This window comes from Ictidomys tridecemlineatus, chromosome 2, assembly GCF_052094955.1.
Source record: "Ictidomys tridecemlineatus isolate mIctTri1 chromosome 2, mIctTri1.hap1, whole genome shotgun sequence".
NCBI lineage: Eukaryota > Metazoa > Chordata > Mammalia > Rodentia > Sciuridae > Ictidomys > Ictidomys tridecemlineatus.
In genome coordinates, this window is record NC_135478.1 from 93,044,341 (window position 1) to 93,064,209 (window position 19,869).

Sequence of the window (19,869 nt, forward strand, 5' to 3'; positions counted from 1 at the left end):
TCAGCTTCTCGCATGCGCAGTTAGTGGGAATGCACCGCTATGAGCGTACTGCGCGTGCGCACTTGCGCGCTCCCAGGTCTGCGGTGCTTCGAGTTCACCCTGAACGTTTTCGGAGGGAGGTCCGTGCCAAAACCAGGTAAGCATCCGCGAAGAAAGCAGAGTCCCTAGGGCTGCTCACGATTGTCCAGGGCTCTGGAGAGACCTGGGAGTCCAGACGCCTGAGTTTTTCCGGTCTTGCGAACTGTCAAACAACCAGCTTACCCGGGGGCCTGGTGGCGAGGTGGAGCAGAAGCCGGTCCCGACCCCAGCGCGCGTTTTACCCTAAGCTGCTTGGGTATACTTGCTGGTCCTCAAGCCCTCGGGGCGCGGGAGAGGAGCAGAGATCCCCGCCCTGGAGAGAGCAGTTCCCGGAGGCCGTAGAGAAAGGTCTAATTTGCATGTTAAGCAGAGCGGGATGCAGCTGTGGCCACGCAGCAAGTGCTGTCCTGGGAGTGGCTTGTAGTAGGTGTCGGCACTGCCCTTGCTAAGCTTGGGAAGACCGCCCAAAGCCGCTTTACTTCCCGTGGGCCTCAGCCCATCTGATACGTACTGACCAGCATGTTCTTCAGCCTAGTTAGCCTTTAATACTAAACGAATACTTCCTGCGGTCAGGCTATCCCCGGTGTCCTGGCCTGAGCGATAATTCGCAGGTACTGTCACTTAAGTGTGCCAGAGATGATACTGAGAAGCCAGGGTGCAAAGGATGGATTTCCCCTTGGAATGACTAATGTGCCTGGAGGCCTCCATCTCATTGCACTTCCTTAGAATACCTATTATTTTCAACAGTAAAACAGTCTCCATCCAAAACCCCATCAGTGTGTCAGATCTGAGGCTTAAATAAATGGAAACCCAGACCCCGTGTGGTAATCCACCTATCAGTATTATGCTCATGTAACACCTAACCAAAATCAAAATGTTCTCAGCACCTGGCTGTATTTTCAGTGACAATATATCAGGTCCACACACAAAAAATTATCACTAATTGCGGCTGAGAGGCACTATAGAATCTCGCACTCAGAAGAACTGAGAAGAGTTCTAGACAACCAAAGATCTGTTTCAGAAAAGAAATATTAGCCCTAAAAGCTATTACTAGTGATTAGTTATTAACCATGAAGAAGGTAGTTGATCATTGCTTTTGATTACAAAATCAGACTTATTTTGATAGTGTTTTTGGAGTTTTTATTATTATTTTTTGTTATTGATGGACTTTTATTTGTATGTGGTTCTGATGATCGAGTTCAGTGCCTCACACATGCTAGGCAATACTCTACTTCTGTGATACAACCCCAGTCCTGGGAGTGTGTTTTTTAGTTAGTTTTTGGCAGATCAATTTTAGGGGACTTGTAGGTAATTTCTTTTTAATTCATGAATGTCTTAATAAGCCAATGTGTTCAGGATCTAGCATTATATTATCATATTAAATGATTCAGTGATATATTTTGATAAGATTGCTTACACCATATGTCTTTTTAAAAATATTTATTTTTTCTTGAGTTGTAAATGGACATAATAACTTTATTTTATGTATTTATTCATTTTTATGTGGTGCTGAGGATCGAACCCAGGGCCTCACACATGCTAGGTGAGCACTCTACTTCTGAGCCACAACCCTTGCCCCCCACCATATGTCTTCTTTAGTAGAGTCTTAATTTTAAAAAACTCAAAGTGGAAATTGCCTTTACTGGATTAAGAAATGTCTTTTTAAAAGCTTTGTAAACAAGCCAAGAATGTCTGTTTTTAAAGTCCAAGGAAAGCTAAAAGCAGAGGCTTCAAAAATTCAAGTAATGTCTTAACACAATTGTGTAATATGAATAACCCTCATGCCAGAGACCTTGCATTAGTGAGCTCTAGTTTATGACTTTTATAATGGTATGAGATTACCTTATTGTTTTATCATAACATCAAGTTTTCAAGTATTTCTTGTTTGTCTTGAAAGCTTCAAATTAATAGTTTTTAAGTAATCAAACAGCTATTGAGCAATAGAGGCCATTGATGACTTGAGATATTTCCTGTTAACCAGGGTGTTACTTTTTGTCATTGACTTTTTTTATATATATATTTACTTTTTAGTTCTCGGCAGACACAGCATCTTTGTTGGTATGTGGTGCTGAGGATCGAACCCGGGTTGCATGCATGCCAGGCAAGCGCGCTACCGCTTGAGCCACATCCCCAGCCCTGTCGTTGACTTTTATACCCAAACAATTTGCTGTGGCAGGGGTGGGGGGGTGTCTTCACAACAATAAAATGAGAAATAATGAGTCTTCAAGCCAGGTATGGTGACTCACATCATAATCGCAGCCACTTGGGAAGGTTAAGGCAGGAAAAGTGCAAATGTGAAGCCAACCTAGGCCACTAAGGGAGACCCTACCTCAAAAAAATAATTTTTTAAATGGGCTGGGGATATAACTCACAGAGTGCTTGCCTAGCATGGGCAAGGCCCTGGGTTCACTTTCAAATTTTTTTCATGGTGCTTAGGATCATATCCAGGTTCTCAAGCATGCTGTGCAGTTGGTCTACCATTAAGCTACATCCCCAATCTTACATTTAATTTTTTCTATATCTTTCTTCTTTCTGTATTCCTAGATACAGCCATGTTTGAGCCAGGGCTTACTTTGCTGTAAGTGTTCTTATCTTTCAATGGGAGCCTGCCAAGAATTCAGACTGTATTTTGGCATCATAATGATCCCAGTTCATGGACCAGAATTATGACCTCACCAAATAACTGTCTCCTGCAATTTTGTGGTTTCCAAGTATTTCTTAAATTGGACCAACCAAAGAAAATAACTTGCAGGTCACTGTTCTAGCTGCCTTTTCAATCTGAACTCCGAAAAGTGCATGGAATGATTAGTATATTGCCTGGGTTTATGCCATAAGACCACGACTTATGTGGTATGATAGTCAGAGGTTCCTCAGCTTTGTAGTTTAGGCAGTTGAAGTGCTACCACTTAGTGAGCACTAGAGCTTTACATTTGTGGCAACATGTAGGATTTGTTCTCACCCTAGACGTTATTGTCTCCATTTTACAGATAAGGAAACATGGCCAAAGTTACACAGAAAGTTGAGACATTGAATGCTGGACAGAGAGTGGCAGGGAGACATTTTACTAGGAAAAGAACAATTTGGTGAAGCTAAGGAAAGGATAAACTTAGTTTCAAAAATTGAAAACTCGGGGCTCGAATTGTGGCTCAGTGGCAAAGCACTTGCCTACATGTGTGAGGCACTGGGTTTGATTCTCAGCACCGTGTGTCAGTAAATAAAATAAAGGTCCATTGACTACTAAAAAAAATATTTAAGATAAAAACATTGAAAACCAGGGCTGGAGTTATAGTTCAGCGGTGGAGTGTTTGCCTAGCACGTGTGAGGCACTGGGTTCGCTCCTCAGCACCAGTATAAATAAATAGAATAAAGGTATTGTGTCTATCTACAGCTTAAGAAAAAAAAATTAATTGAAAACTCAGTGATCTTCCAAGATAAGTCTTCCTGAGAGAATCCATATATTGTACCTTTCCTATTTTCTTCATTTGTGTCAAATCCAATAATACATTTTAAAGTGCTTTGAAACATTTTAAGTACTAAATAAATACAAGGCATCATTAATGGCTATAGGCTTTGAGACTTTTAGAAGAAAATGTAGTGTTATTGTTGCTCTTTTATGTGTTTCTGTTTTTAAAATGTAGTTGATAAATTATAAGGTTCCTGTGAGATGCCATAAATAGAAGAAAATCACAGTGGTGCTCACAGATAGGACAAGTGTAATTCTCTTTAAAGTTTTCTGTTTAAAAAAAAAAAAAGATGAACAGGGTGTCAGTATTATATGAATTGGATGTTTCTCTTTATATACTTCATTACCTGTCTCTTGAACTCTGCAGCAGTGAGCCTATTACATTTAGACCAGACCCAGAGCCGTCATCTTTTCCACTGGTCCCCCAAATCAAAGATGACAGCTCTGCATTTCCTGCTGGATCTATTGTGCTGTACTTGTTGGAAAGATAATTCTCTGTGAACACTGACTGTGGGTAAGAGGTGCTTTATCCTCAGCGTGAAGCCCCACGCCTGTCCTGCAGGACATCAGCAGTTCCCTTTGGAGAGGAAAGTCAGCCCTTACAAGGACTTCAGGCCTTCTGGTATAGGGGGATGAGCTACATGCGAAAAACAGAGAAAGGCTACTTTCTTTTAACTCCCATTTTGTAGGGGGCATCAGAAAACACTTTAGAGGGCTGGAGTGTGTCTCGGTGGTAGAGCACTTGCCTAGCGTGCACAAAGCTCTGATTTTGATCCCTAGCACTGCAGACAGAAACAACAGAAAAATCCACGCTCTCAGAAAATCATTCTCCTCTCTCTTAGCTTCTGTGCCATCAGCAGGCCATTTTGTCTTTTTGAAGACATTTTCAACATGTTTGATCCTTCATCATTTATTGGATTTTTTTGTTTTGAGACTTGTGGTTTATTGGGGAAGGGGAGAGAAGACTCACATGAATAAGCATTTACTCAACCCTTCTGAATTCTACTCTCACCTTAAATGTTATAAAAATAAAATAAACAGTAGCTGTATTTTTTTTCCCCTGCCCTGAGGATTGAACGCAGAGGGTGCTCTGCCACTGAGCTACATCCCCAATCCTTTTTATTTTGAGGCAGGGTCTTGCTGAGTTGCTGAGGCTGACCTCAAACTTGTGATCCTCCTGCCTCAGCCTCTCAAGTTGCTGAGATTACAGGCAAGGGCCACCATGCCAGCTGTTTATTACCTATTGAAATAATATTCTTTTTTTCTTTTTTTTTTTTTTTTGGATGGACACAATATCTCCATTTATTTGTTTATTTTTATGTGGTGCTGGGGATCGAACCCAGTGCCTGACACATGCCAGGCAAGCGCCCTACCACTGAGCTACAATTCCAGCCCTGAAATAATATTCTTAATACATTGTGCTAAATATATTATAAATAATCAGTTTTATGATTTTTAGTATGATTACTAGAAAACTCAGAATTGGGCAGGGGATGTGGCTCAAGCGGTAGCGCGCTCGCCTCGCATGCGTGCGGCCCGGGTTCGATCCTCAGCACCACATACCAACAAAGATGTTGTGTCCGCCGAGAACTAAAAAATAAATATAAAAAATTCTCTCTATCTCTCCCTCCTCTCTCACTCTCTCTTTAAAAAAAAAAAAGAAAAAAAGAAAACTCAGAATTCATGTGCAGCTAGCAGTATATTTCCATTGGGTAATACTATTCTGGAACATTAATGCCACAGAGGCAACATTTTTTGTATTCTTTCCATTTGACCCAGTTTTTCAATCCATGCGTTGCCATGTCACCTTCTCTGCGAGTTCAAATCAACAATCTTTTAGTTCTCTGGTGTAGATGGTTTCCCAACCCTCCCACCACACTCTTTTACAACCCCAGGCTCTCCTCAAGCTGTCACATGACCTTAAGTGCAGGGTGCCTGCAGCAGCCTGGCTCAAAGCTCTTGGACACCCAGAGTACAGTCTCTGGATCTGCAGCAATAGCCTCAACCCGGGGCTGGTTAGAAAAACAGAATCTGGGGGCTGGAGATGTGGCTCAAGCGGTAGCGTGCTCGCCTGGCATGCATGTGGCCTGGGTTCGATCCTCAGCACCACATACAAACAAAGATGTTGTGTCCACCGAAAAAAAACTAAAAAATAAATAAAATTCTCTCTCTCTCTCTCTCTCTCTCTCTCTCTCTCTCTCTCTCTCTTAAAAAAAAAAAAGAAAGAAAAAGAAAAACAGAATCTGAGGCCTTGTACCCCACTGAAAAACCAGCGTCAGATTTAGAAAGACTCCTGGGTGGAGAAGGGGGCGCATTAGAATTGGAATTTGAGTGGTGAGCCTGGCTGTGAACATCTCTCTTCAAGCATCCTGTTCCAGTAAGTCTCCACATCGGCTCCTTCAGTTGATTCTGCAAGGCTGCAGAGTGTGAAAGTTGTGACTAAGGGAAACCAGTACTCTCCCTTCCTAAGAAAAACACTTAAAATAGTGAATTTTAAATAAACAGTATCTAGAAGACAGGTCCAGAGATCAAAATCTTGTGCTTTTCTAAAAACAGATTCAAATCAAATAGCTTTGTCTGTCTTAGGGACACTAAAGGAGCAGCAGGTACCTCCACCCTCCACCCTCCCCAGAGCAGTACAGTTGTTGGTGGCATGGCCTTGCCTCCTGCGTCCAATTCTAACCTCAGACAGTCCCTTCTGGGCTTGGTGCTGACTTGAGCCTATATCCCTGCAGCTAGCTGTATTTCCTGTGTTGAACTGATTGTGGAGCTAGAGGAGGGGATGTGCTCTCTGGATCCAGTGATGAAGACAGGCGCAACTTAATGGAATGCAGCTTCCATGTCTTGATAACAAGTGATTTGTTATCAAGTGATTTGGGGCCGTATTAAAGTTTGAGAACTACAGCTCAATAGCATGTTGTCTGTCCTGGGCTATGGCATGAATCATTTTTATAGATGTCTTAATTTTTGTTTTATGATATAGGCTCCTTGGGCTCCCTGAGACCTATGCCTTAAACTCAGTAGATAATTAAAATATTTATTGGACAAATTAACATTTCCTTTTGTGAAGTCCTCAAACCTGTCATCTCTGAGTTGAAATGGACTAAGGGCTTTACTCTAAACTTTGATGAGCTGTTTAAGAGTGAAAGCTATCTCAGGAAGAGCAGAGAGAAGTGGGGACAAAGCCGGCCCTCAGTTAGAGCCCACACTCCCAGAATGAGGGCAAAGCTGTTGTGACTGTTGGTTTCTCCTTACTCGCACTTCTTTTTACCATTTTTCTCTTTCTCTTTTTTAATGTCATGATGAGCTATAATTTGAGCTGTTTTATTGTTCTCCAAAAACTTTAGATTGCTCTGTGTATATCACAAAAACTGAAATCCAATCCATATTCTTTGGGTGTTGGGAAAGGGGACTGTCGCTTTTAGCAGTCATTGGAATAGGGCCAAAGCTCCAGGATATACTAGAAGAGTCTAGAATTGTCTTATTGGCTATTGGAATTAACCATTAAGCGAAGCAGCCAGTAACCAAACACTGAGGACCTTCTTGAACTTCATTTGGGTGGGAGATCTTCCAGGATATCTGTCAGCTCTGAATTGGGACAGAAGAGCCAAGGTTTGAACAGTAGTCTGTAACAAAGCAGCTCTGAAATCTCTCCACTGCCTGCTTTGTCTGGGCCTCGCCTTGTCTAGGCGTCTTCCTCTCTTTGTCGCAGCACCATCTACCAGTGCTGTCCTGCCTCCTCCAATTCACAAATGAGCGGAAGAGAAACCCCAGAGAGGCTCTGGGCTCATGTTCCAGAGTGAATCCACTCTCGGGTCCAGAAGCTGCTGACACACAAAGGAATTTTGTTCTGCAGATGGAGAGCAAAAACGGGGGAGGGGGAACTGTGGACATGGACTCGTCCACTCTCTACCACGCATAGTCCATTGTTGAAGAGATTGTGGAGGATGTTTCTGGCTTTTTCTTGAGGATACTTGTAAAATATTTCACATACATTAAACAAAACCAGTTTTCAAAGCCGCATTTTCGTTGGCACTCTTTCAAAACATATCCTCCACAGCCAAGGAGTTCCTTGCCTACTGATACTGAGCATGCCATGGTCACCACAAGAAGACATGCGTATAACCCATAGAATTGAGAACTAGCAGAGCAGAAGGTTGGAAAACCTGTCGTGTGAGGTCTCTAATTATAGTCCCACATAAACAGCAAAGGTAAAGATGAGGGAATTGTCTTGTCATTCAAAGATGACCAGTGTCATCTCAGTGTCAATGGTACTGGTCACTCAGTAATAGGAAAAGCACCTGGGTCACTCCCCCGCAACACTCCTCCAGAGCTCCAAGTGTGCTCAGTGATGTCAGCAGGCACAGTTGACAGTGTGGGGAAGGTGAACAGGCTGAGGGCAGAGCTTGGGCAGTGACCCACCCCTGAGAGTTGGCAGGGTCGTCACCAAAGAGCAGCGCCTCTGTTCACTACCTTGTCTCCCAACGAGTACACCGTCGGCAAGCGTGAGAGCTGCAGTTCCCACCATTCACCTGGCTGATAAATCTGTCTTAAACAAAGAAGGCACCCACAGAGCCCTCTCCAGAACACTTGTTTTCTGGTCTTTTCTGTGCCTGTGTGGGATGGGTGGAGAAGGGCTAATTCACCCATTTTCCAATTTAGAACTCAGGCCCAGGGCTATAGCTCTCCCTGTTCTTGGGGAGACCAGATTCATCTGCGTTTGTCCCTTTGAAAAAACCAAAGGCCTGTGGGATTCACCACCACCTCATAGCTGATATTCCTGCATGTTCATTTACCAGCTAAGTGATTTCAACCTTATGCTCTATCTCAAGTAGTTAAATATTTTATTATTTATGTTTCTACATCTCTAAATGACCCTCATTCTCCCTTAATTGTGTATTCCTTGCTTCACCCAAAAAGCTTCTCACTCAAGATGGCCAGCATCCTCCATATTGAACAATGTACTTTTCTTACTTCTTTACCCCCAAAATGTCTGTGTCTTGAGATAGCCCACATTTCTCTCTCTCCTCCCTCTCCCACTTTCCCAGTGTTGGGGATGTAGCTCAGTGGTAGAACATGTGCTCAGCACCAGGAGGCCCTGTGTTCAGTCCTCAGCATCTCAACTCTCACTTGCTTTTTAAATATCTTCTCATATTAGCTTGTCAGCCCCATGAAGACAGAGGCCATCTCTTTTTCATCTCCTAACCCTCACTACACTGAACATGCGGTTTCAAATTTCACAGGCACCTTAATGAAACTTGGTTGATTTGGTAGTCCTAGCAATGAGGACCAGTTGGATTACATTATTGGCAGTGTGTCCAGGGGAACAGATGTTCTTATTCAAATTCATGAAACTGGAAACATTGAAAAACAACAATCATGACATTGATTGATAGTGAAGTTTACTGTGTCAGACTGTTTAAGCTCAGCTCTAAAATGGAGTCATACTGTCATCTTTACATTTTGATTTCAAATTCACAGACATTTAAATACTGTCATTTGATTAACATCCTAATCCTTGCCTCATGTGCTATTTAAATAATTATCAAGTTATGTCCCTGTTCCTTTGAATTTCACACTCAAACCTCTCTTTCCTGAGAGAACAGCACCTCTGGGTGCTTTGAAGATATTTTTGGCCTGTTAGGAGGAGATATTTGTTAGCTGGCAGGGATGGACTGGGGAGGACACCATGGGCAAGGCCAGCTGGATGCAGGTGCTAAGTGGCTCATCTCTTCTCAGGTAGGGTGGGTCATCATTTGAATTGTATTAAAGGCTGCCTTAGAACTTGTTCTGCCATCTTCAGAGCAAAGGCATCTTCCTGAAAAGCCGGTCTTTTTCCTTGTCCATTTTAGGTCCTGAATAAGCCCAGCTACATCCTTTATGAGCATCTCAGGTTTATTCCGATTTCCTGCACCACTGACCAGACTATGCGCAGTGCCTCGGGGACTTGGGCTTTGGGAGAAGCTGAAGCTGCTATCCCCAGGAATAGCTGCCACGGTGGTCCAGATGGCAGGCAAGAAGGACTGTCCTGCTCTGCTTCCCCTGGATGAGAATGAACTTGAAGAGCAGTTTGTGAAAGGACACGGACCAGGGGGCCAAGCCACCAACAAAACCAGCAACTGTGTGGTGCTGAAGCATATCCCCTCTGGCATCGTTGTCAAGGTAGAGGGGAGAGGCCAGGGGCTCTGCAGCCACAGTGGGCTTCTCCTAAGTGCAGGTGGTATTTGCTGAGGGCATTCTCATCCTGGCATGGGCCATCCTCTACCAGAAGATCTGCCCTGTGCCCTGGGCCAGTTTCCCCATGCAGCCTTAGAATCTTGGTTCCAGGACCCTCTGGAGCCAGGGTACTAGTGCCATCCTTGAATTAGCAGGCAGCACTGGTGGTGTCTGGTTGCTGCCTACACAGCAGCATCTCAACCAGGCAAAGTGGTGGTGGCTGGTAAAGGCAGGTCCCTGGGTAGCGTGTTTCCTTCAAATCCACTCTAACTACTGGTGACCAGAGACCTATGGCACTGCTGTGGCCTTGGGTCTCTGAGGGGCAGCAAGTGGGCCCATGCTGCCTGCTAGCTGTGGCAGCCATCAGCTGACGGCTGGCTAATGAATGGCCACATCCTCCATGTTCTTCTGGCGCCACTTTGGTCAATGTCAGTGACACCTACCCATCCAGCAAATCATGTTGAGCCTCAGAAGAAAAAGTGCTCCGTACAGCTGCCTGTAGGCATCTCCTTATTTAAAAAAAAAAAAAAAAATCAAAAATACCACCAGCTCTCAGCCAGTCCTGAACCTCTAGCAAGTGGTGAAGTGCTCTCACCTGTCTCCTGGTCTGGTCTTGGAGCTGCCAGCCCATCTTACCACACGTCTATCACTAGAGGGCCCCAAAGCAACACCAGCCTGGAGGGCACTAGAGAGAGCTAGCACAGGGGCAAATGAGTCGTCCTCAGGTACTAGTAGCAAATACCCACACATCACATGACACTCTTATAAGCAACTGTACATACACACTGACTTTTTCCATCTCCACAACCCCATGCTCGTCACATAACTTGCCCAAGGTTTGACTGAATCCAGGGTCCATGTTCCTGATAGCTACACTTTACTGCCAACTTCAGAAGCCAAGGGCATACCAGTTAAAAGCTCAAATCACTTTTCTTTTCCTCCTAAGGAAAACTGTCATTCACAAGTAATGAAATTCTGAAAACCTGTATCATTAATTTTTGTTGAGCCTCTCTACTTCATGTGGCTTCTGGCTTGCTTCTGGTATTCTTTCACTCTTGTTTCATAGTATTTCATTTGTCAACCAGCTTTGCAAGTTATTTGCCCGTAATGACAATGCCTTTATATAAGGAATGCTGTGATTGGCTAATAATAAAGATAGTATTTTCCTCTATTAGATAGAGTCTTTAGCTTACAAATGGTGCATATAGATGATGCACGGGTTTGTTCCCTGGACACAGCCAGATCATCAGTTAATGTTTTCACAGTTTGGGGGGTGGGGGGCTTAAGCTGTTTAAAGGCTATTGTTGCTTCTAAACAAAAATAACATAACTGCTGGGCATGGTGGCACATGCCTGTAATCCCAGCAGCTCAGGAGGCTGAGACAGAAGGATCACAAGTTCAAAGCCAGCTTCAACAACTTAGCAAGGCCCTAAGCAATTCAGTGAGATCCATCTCTTTAAAAAAAAAAAAAAAAAAAAAGGAGGTGCTGGGGATGTGACTCAGTGATAAGTGACCCTGGGTTCAATCCCTAGTACCAAAAAGAAAAAAAAATAATAACAACTATAAAATAGACACAGTGAAAGTCACATAACTCAGCTGGGGTGTGAGAAGGGGCAGAGACCTAGAGCAAAGGCAGGAAGAATATGGTATTCACTGTCACAGACTCAGGGGAACTCCTGGCCAGTGCTGTGCCTCCCTGGCCTGACTGAACCATAAAGGGCAGAGATTTCTCACAGGTCCTTCCATCTCTTGACACCTATGATTTTCACATCATGGAACATTATCTCTTGCAGTGCCATCAGACAAGATCTGTTGATCACAATAGAAAGCTCGCTCGGAAAATCCTACAAGAGAAAGTGGATGTTTTCTACAATGGTGAAAATAGTCCTATTTACAAAGAAAAACGGGAGGCAGCAAAGAAAAAGCAAGACAGGAAAAAAAGAGCAAAGGAAACTCTAGAAAAAAAGAAACTATTGAAACAATTATGGGAATCAAGTAAAAATTCTACTGAGAAAGTAATCACTGATTCCAGCTGACTTCGCCAAAAGGCTTCTGGGGAAAGATGGTGGCGACTCCTGTCACCAGCACTGGTACAAAGCTTTTAAAGAAATAACTGACAGATTTAAAAGACATCAGTTTTTAAGTGGTGGACTAAACTATAGTGAATATTGATGCATACTTTGGGAATAAAACTATAAAACACAAGAAAGTTGTCACTATAAAAGGTACTGGCTACTTTTGGGGGGGAGGCACTTGATGTGGCTTCCAGGATGGCTGGAGGAGTTGTTTCTTGACCTGGGCAACAGTTGGAAGTTACCTGCTCATGGGTCTAAGTGTGGTAGGTGGCGCGCTGGGGATTGAACTTAGAGCATCACATATACTAGATGGGTACCCTTCCAATATTATAACCTCAGCCCTTTTTTTTTTTTTTTTTTCCAAAGAAAGGGTCTTTGGGGCTGCTGCAGAGCTCAGAGGTAGAGCACTTGCTTATAATGCATAAGGCCCCACGTTCAATCCTCAGAACCACAAAAAAAAAAAAAAAAAGAAAGAAAGAAAAGAAAGGCAGGCTGGCCCCAAACTCTTGAATCAAGGATCCTCCTGCCTCAGCCTCCCGAGCAGTGGGGACTAAAGTGTTCCCCTCACACCTGGTTTATTCTTTACCTTACTTGAAGCTATCCATTGATTTATGTGATTGAGTTTTCTTTTAGTTGTAGATGGACACAGTACCTTTATTTATTTTTATGTTGTGCTGAGAATTGAACCCAGTGCCTCATACATGAGAGGCAAGCGCTTTGCCACTGAGCCACAATCCCAGTCCTGATTGTCTATTGTATAAAACCTTTAGAAATTTGCTGGGTGCGGTGGTGCATGCCCATAATCCCAGTGGCTTGGGAGGGTGAGACAGGAAGATCACGCGTTCAAAGCCAGTCTCTACATTTTTTTTTTTATATATATAGGGATAGGGATAGGGTCTGGAGTTGTAGCTCAGTAGTAGAGTGGTTGCCTAGCATGCATGAGGCACTGAGTTCAATCCTCAGCACCACATAAATATATTGTGTCCACCTAAAACTAAATTTTAAAAAAGAGGGGGCTGGGGGCTGGGGATGTGGCTCAAGCCGTTAGCACGCTCGCCTGGCATGCATGCGGCCTGGGTTCGATCCTCAGCACCACATACAAAGATGTTGTGTCCACTAAGAACTAAAATAAACATTATAAAAATTCTCTTTCTTTAAAAAAAACAGTTTAAAAAAAAAATAGAGAGCTGGGGATGTGGTTCAGTGGTTAAGCACTGAACAAAATCCCTGAACAAAAAAAGATGTCATTTATCCTAAGGTTGGTTTGAGAGTAAGAGAAAGTGATGATGAAGGTTAAAAAAAGATACTCAAGTTACTTGCCCACTTACTAAGACACTGTATGTTGCCAAGTAACGTCTCTTGATGTAGAAAAACATGTCATTCTGTGTTGACATGCAAGCAGATGTGTTAGGAATAAGGTTCTAAAACCTGATGTGTTTGTGAGTTTGCATCACTCTGGGCTTGACCTTATAGGTTTGGTTTTGTCGTCGTTCTCTGGGTTTTTTATATCCATGGTTAACAGCTTGCAGGTAGGGAAGATACTGAGGTGAGGGGGCCACCATCAGACTGCCAGAAACCCGGCCTACATCACCTGCCATGAAACTGATCCATCCAGCAGCCCAGCCCTTTTGACATCCGAACAGGGCTCTCCATGCCTCCCAGTGGTGCGTCAGGGACGCTACCCACCACCTCCCCTGAGCAGTAGTCTCTTCAGTGAGAGCCAAGAAACCAGGGTAGATTGGAAGGCAGACCTAGAGCCACAGCCAGGAAGAGAAGAAGCTGACCTCTCCTCTTCACCTTTGTCACGTGCTTGGAGAAGGTGCAGAGGAGCCACCCACCACAGCTCACGCCCACCAGTCGGATCTTGCCTCCCACCTGCAAAACTCCCTCCCTTTTCCTGGGTCTACTCTCAGCAAAGCAAACCCTCACCACAGGGGTCAGTGCTGAGGTTGCACAGCAGAAATGAACTGAGCCCCTGTGGGAAGCACTGCTGGAAAGCACCACACGGAGTCATTCCTCTCAGCTCCAGAGCAGACCCTTCCTCCAGCGCACACCCAAGTCACCACCGCGTGGAATGAGAAATAGCCTCTGTGGCTCCTAACACCCTGGCGGAAAGGGCAGTTCACGGCTGCCGCAGGTTTCCTAGTATACACTTAACTACAGCTTAAATAAACCCATCCTGCAACTCTGCATCTTCCCTACCTAAGCTAAAGGAAACACGTCCTTTCTCCACCCAGCTGAACTATGTCAGAAAATGTCCTTTGACAGGTCACCTCCAATCTTTCACAAAGGCTGAACTGCTTTAATTGCACTTAGAAATTCAAGGAATATACATCTCAATACACATTGTTAATGAAAATAAGCTTTATTACATCAAGTAATAAATACATACAAAGATGCAAACAGTTTTAGTCATTTTCTTCCAGATGTTTTGATCAACTTACAGTAAACACAAACTGAAATCTACATACAGTCTTAGTATGAAAATTTTCGGGGTCCTTATTAGATTTGGTAGGTTGCTCTTTCTTCTGTATTTATAACTTGTGCACTCTTAAAATTGACTTCAAAGCACTAAGAGTCATGCAAATGCTTAAGCAAAAAAGAAGTGCCAGTAAGCAGAATCTACACGGCACATGGGACCAGCTAAGTGAAGCAGGTGGTCAGGATGCATTAAAACAAAGTCCTTGGGATCAAATGAGCTTATGAAAAGGTACAAATAACAATTTGGGTAACATAAAGTATTCAAAAGATTAAAGGGAGACACTGGTATCTTGGAGCCAAACAACAGTTTGCTGTAAAATAACTTCACATGCATCTTAAAAAACAAAAACAACTGGGTTGTTCCTAACTACTTAAAATGCAAATCCTAATTAACTTCGAAATCTTTTCCCAATATTTTGAGACTGTGAACCTTGGGAGAAAAAAACTAAACTGTTACCATTTTGAAAATGAGTATTTCATCTGAACAGGGGAGATGAGCTGTAGAGAGCCAGGAACCCCCAAGCTGGCGGGGAGGCTAGGACCTGGCATTCCGTTCCGTTTCAGCCAAGCACTCCCGAACCAGTCCTCGTGCGTGAATGATGCCTGAAAGAGAAGCCGAGGTCTGGAATCAACCCAATCAGCACCCTTTCCAGAACAGGAGGATCCATCATAAAACCCTCAGATTGTCACAAGTTTGAGGCCAGCCTCAGCATATTAGCAAGACCCTGTCTCAAAAAATAAAGGCTGAGGGGGGTTAGGGTTGTGGCTCAGTGGTAGAACACTTGCCTGGCACGTGAGGCCCTGGGTTCAAATCTCAGCACCGCGTGTAAATAAATAAAATAAAGGTCCATCAACAACTAAAAATTAAAAAAAAAAAAAAAACAAGAGGCTGAGGATGTAGCTCAGTGGTGAAGCACCCCTGGGTTCAATCCCTGGTAAACCCCCCACCCCCCCAGAAAAATTCCTCAGATTGTGCCCAGTATGTTGGCTCACACCTATAATCCTAGATGCTTGGAAAGCTAGAGCAGGAAGACCAGAAGTTCAAGTTCAAGGCCAGCCTTGACAACTTAGTGAGACTCTGCCTCAAAATAAAAAGAAAAAAAGGGCTGGGATAGCTCAAAGGTTAGAAGATATTCCTAACGAGTGCAGCCCTGGGTTTGCCAGCACTGTAAAAACTAAAAATAAGGGGTTGGGGATATAGCTCAATTGGTAGAATGCTTGCCTCACATGCACAAGGCCCTAGGTTCAATCCCCATCACCACAAATAAATAAATAAATAAATAAGAAATAAAAATAATACCTCAGACTAGAAGGGAACCTGGGAACTACATGCAAAAAACCCAAAGCTGGGGGTAGAGGTGCACACCTATGGTATCTGCTGTTAGAGGGTGGTGCAGGAGGATCACTTGGGCCCAGAGATCAAGACCACCTTGGCTAACATTGAGGACCATTGCCTCCAATAGAAAACCCAAATATATGAGCTGTTAAGGGACATTAACAGTCCCATCTCTCAAAGCTCCTTGCTCCTAGGCAAAAAAACCTCTTTGTACTGCCAAAATCTCTCCTGCACTCAGAGTGGCACCAGCAAGCTATCCTTTTCAACATTCTGTTGGAGGGTGGGAGAAAAAAATGCAAAAGTTCTTTTACATTGGACACAATGTAGCTTCTTCAAATTCAATGGACACAACGTGGCTTCTTCAAATTCTAAATCCTAGAAAGGGATGAGCCAGCCTCAAGTAGGTAAGAGGAAACCCCCAGCCCACATGCCTCAGGTACAAGAGGACACTGCTCACTTATGGAACTGCTGGTGCACTTTGACATCCTTCCCCCAGGAACTTTAGCTGCCCTGTGCCCATGAAGCTCCCCAACTTTTTCTCTGTGGTTTGGTGGCTAACTTTTTCTTTCTGCCCCTACTGAGCTTCATAAAATATTAATCTCAAAAATTCTATTCTAGTATATGACTATGAGGCCACTATGATCACCTCTCCAAATCACCAGCAGCTAAAACAAGGAGTCCACACCCAGTATTCTTACAATCTGCCTCAGAGGTTCAGAAAACTTTCTCAAATCATCAGACAGCATTTATTACAGGGTTTCATGGTCTGTCACTGCTTCTCTACTCGGCTAGCATATAGTGAAAGCAGTCAGGCGTAATGAACAAACCATGAGTGTAGCCAGTCCAAATCAATCTGTATTTATGAACACTGAAGTCTCAATTTCATATGTCTCCAAATCACTTTTTTTTTTTTTTTGCCACCAATAAAAACTATAAAAACCTTTCTCAGTTCATGGGCTATAGTTTACCTGTCTATCAACAATGCTTTCTGCTGGGTACAGTGGCAGATGCTTATAGTCCTAGCCACTCGAGAGGCTGAGACAGAAGAGTCACAAATCCTAGGCCAGTCTGGGGAACTCAGGGAAAACCTCTCTCAAAAAAATAATAAACTGCTGAGGATGTAGCTCAGTGAACAGCCAACTTCTCTAACTAGAAATCCTCCTCTCCCTGCATGCATCTGATGTCATGAGGCAGCAAGTTACTTCACATCTTCCTCCCGAGTTATTGTGACAGCACCCTCTTGACCTTCCTCTCGCCTCCATCACTAAAGAACCTGAGGGTGCCCCACAATGAAAACAGGCTGCCCCCTTCCTTGGTCCTGTGCCAAAGATGTGACAGCAGAGGGCAGCATGGACAACTAGAAGCCCTAAACCCAGGCCTTCCAGCAACCTCTGCACAACACTGCCCAGGAAAAGCCAGCTGCAGCTGGCTCCCTGCTGATATCACCTAAGGGGATAGAGCAGGCAGGGAACATGGCCTCCGGGTCTGGAGTCTGGAGCCGCAGGGCCTCTCATGCAGCATGCCACAGTGATAGTGCACTACAAACTCCACCTGAAACACCCAGCCATCACCGGCCCTGCCCCCACCCCACTGCACGGCAGCAAAGCAGACCGTGGAGCAGGAGACCCTTTTCTACCTCTAGCATTTTCCCGAGAAAACCTTTCAGTTTTTTTATTGAGATGGATCACACTATGTTGCCCCAACTGGCATCAAATTCCTGGGGGCTCATGTGATCCTCTGGCCTTGACCACCCAAGAAGCTGGGACTCTGAGCATGTGCCATCATGACCAGCTTTTAAAAAATCTTTCAAAATAGTGACTGGATCAGCCTATAGGTCCCCCAGGACCTCTGCTCACCTCGTTTTAGTCTCTCCATGGCGCTCTTGCTCCCTGCATAGGTGGGTCTTATCTCCTTCCCCAGCTCTTCGATGATGGCCAGCAGTTCCGCATACTTGCTCTGGGGCACCTGGCTATTTCCAGTTCCCTAGAATCACAAGGATGGGGTTTCAAATGCATTGAACCTGACCCCAATGCCATGGTTAGGCCCCGACCACAAACAGGCACAGCTCAGGGCAGGATCAGAGCAGGGAAAGCCTGGGGTGGGCTCCCAGGTCTGGGGGACAACACCAGAGAAGACTGACCCCCAAGAGCCCAGAAAGCTCCTTTCCCCCCAAAGGAAAATAAAGAACTGTCTCCAGGAAACGAATTCACAGGGAGTTCCCTGGGACCATGAGGAGAGAGTCTCTGGGGGCTGAGTGTCCACAGCAATGGCAGATGGAAGCCACCCCAAGGTGAGGTGGAAATGGCAACTCCAAGACCCCAGCCGGGGCCAGGAGTATGTCAAATCACCCAGTCCTCCCCATAGGCAGGGCCCACCCGCCAGAAAGTCCCTTTCTCCAGACCACTGTGGCCAGCACTCCCGCAAGCACCCAGATCAGCGAGGCGCCAGGCTCAGGCCGCTCCTCCTCCTGGGCCTGCTCAGCCCTCGGTGGCACCAGGGCAGCCAGCTCTCTCTGCAAGGCCCTCGCCTGCTCCTCCCGCCTCTGCCGCCTCTGCTCCCTGGCCTCGCCAGCGGGCCTCGAGGCCCAGCCTGGCCGCCCGGCCTCCTGGCACAGCTGCCTCCTGGCCTCGCGCTTCTCCCGGCGCCGGCGCAGCATGGCCAGAGCGTTGCGCTGCCGCTCCAGGCTGCGCCGCAGCCCGTCCTCCCGCCGTCGCCGCTTCTTCAGGCGGTCCCTCTCCCGGGCCCGGGCCTGCTTCTCCTCCTGGGACAAGACAGCCTGCCGGGGCATGGCTGGGGAGCCACACTCAGTGACAGAGAGGCCACCTCAACCCCGGCACAGGCTCCATGGCAACCCCGGAACTCGGCCTGGGGTCTGGCCCAAGAGAGAATCTTCAGCTGGTGACCAGGGCTTCGAGAGGACTGGGAACCTCCCTGGGTACCATATCTGCCGAGTTGTGGCTAAAGTGGTGGCTCCCTCCTTCCCTGAGGACCCCGAGTCTCCTGGAGGTTTCCAAGGGGGGCTGCAGTCCCTTAAGTGCAGAACCACTCACTTGGGGACCACACTGGTAACTGCCAGCTCCTGATGAGGAGGCCTTACCTCTGACCCAGCCTACAGTCCAGAGTCGGTCAGGCCTTACTTGCCAGGAAACGGGAAAAGAAGGAGCCACCAGAGATGTGGGGTGCTGGCCCTGGCAGAACTGCATCTCAGAGGCTGCGGGACCTTCCCTGTGCTTGCCCCTCCTCAAACCTCAGTGTCCCCTATCACTCAGTCCTGGCTACCTCTCCATCCTGCCGCTTCAAGTCCTAACCATGACCCAACAGGGCTGGACGAGGTTTCGAAGAGACTGCCTCAGTCTGTGAGCACATCTCCCCAGAGCCCCAGGCCCTCCCACCTTGCAGGCGCCCACACTGCCCTACCTGGGTGTAGCCCAGCGATGGTGGCCCATAGTCACTCAGCAGCTGGCGGTACTGGGAGGATGCTGCCATGCTGGTGGAAGGCGAGTGGACACTTCCAGCTGTAAGGGAGGAGAGAAGGATAAGAACCTTGCAGCCTTAGCTAACTGCACCCTAGGCAAGGACACTGGGATCCACGTCACCATCTGTGATCTTTGCTCTTCACAGGGCAGAGAACTCTGCTCTTGACCTCCAAAGGCCACGTTCCTGACATGCAGCCTTGATAACTGGCCCTTCCCGGCCACGCAAGCCTTCCACACAAGAGGGGACTGGCACCAAAGACAAAATCTACCCTTCTCAGTCTAATCCTTACTATCTGTCCCTGCATCCTGCACACTAGAGGCTGGTGACCCAGAGCCATGTCCCTGCTACAAAGTCCCCCAGAACCAAGATCTCATACACATGGAAGCCCCTGTTCTTGTGTGCTTGGTCTCTGCACACAATATGTAACAGAGACTGAAGACCAGAAGGTCTCGAAGGAACTGAGCCCAGCCCCAGTTGTCAATAGGTACCCTGCACACCAGAACAGCACTCTTAACATCACAGCCTGTGTGCCTCAGACAGGCCTCTCAACCACTCTGAGCCAATGTCATTCCTCCCCCAAAAAGGGACAGGATTGATGACAGTCTATGCCCCAGAGGGCTCTGCACCCTGAGAGGGGAGGGCTAGGCCCCACCCATGGAATGGGGCACACTGTCTGTAGCCAGCAGTTGGGGACCAAGTACAGTCCAGAGCCCAGCTAAAAGAATGTCAGCTCCTGGATGTAA

General features: G+C 45.9%; 2 protein-coding genes across 6 annotated transcripts in view; one reads left to right on the plus strand and one right to left on the minus strand.

The window, feature by feature from the left end:
• On the plus strand, nucleotides 1–14,235 carry Mtrfr (mitochondrial translation release factor in rescue). 3 transcript variants are annotated; one of them, XM_005329563.5, is made up of 4 exons: nucleotides 5–136; nucleotides 5,764–5,918; nucleotides 9,394–9,703; nucleotides 11,551–14,235. In XM_005329563.5, the coding sequence occupies exons 3-4, from the start codon at nucleotides 9,422–9,424 to the stop codon at nucleotides 11,791–11,793; spliced, it is 525 nt and encodes a 174-aa protein (XP_005329620.1). In that variant the 5' UTR covers nucleotides 5–136; nucleotides 5,764–5,918; nucleotides 9,394–9,421; the 3' UTR covers nucleotides 11,794–14,235. The 3 variants fall into 3 exon arrangements, with proteins under 3 accessions (XP_005329621.1, XP_005329620.1, XP_040145499.1); XM_005329564.5 differs by lacking the exon at nucleotides 5,764–5,918 and having other exon boundaries at nucleotides 1–136; XM_040289565.2 differs by lacking the exons at nucleotides 5–136; nucleotides 5,764–5,918 and adding an exon at nucleotides 1,587–1,621.
• The window catches only part of Cdk2ap1 (cyclin dependent kinase 2 associated protein 1), a 9,803-nt gene continuing 4,112 nt past the window's right edge, over nucleotides 14,179–19,869 (minus strand). For all 3 annotated transcript variants that reach the window (XM_005329561.5, XM_078039317.1, XM_021729267.3), the window contains exons 2-4: nucleotides 19,067–19,164; nucleotides 17,506–17,632; nucleotides 14,179–14,916 (exon numbers count right to left, since the gene is read on the minus strand). In XM_005329561.5, coding sequence (XP_005329618.1) covers nucleotides 14,849–14,916; nucleotides 17,506–17,632; nucleotides 19,067–19,135 — 264 coding nt within the window. In that variant the 5' untranslated portion in view covers nucleotides 19,136–19,164 and the 3' untranslated portion in view covers nucleotides 14,179–14,848. The remainder of the gene's footprint in view (nucleotides 14,917–17,505; nucleotides 17,633–19,066; nucleotides 19,165–19,869) is intronic.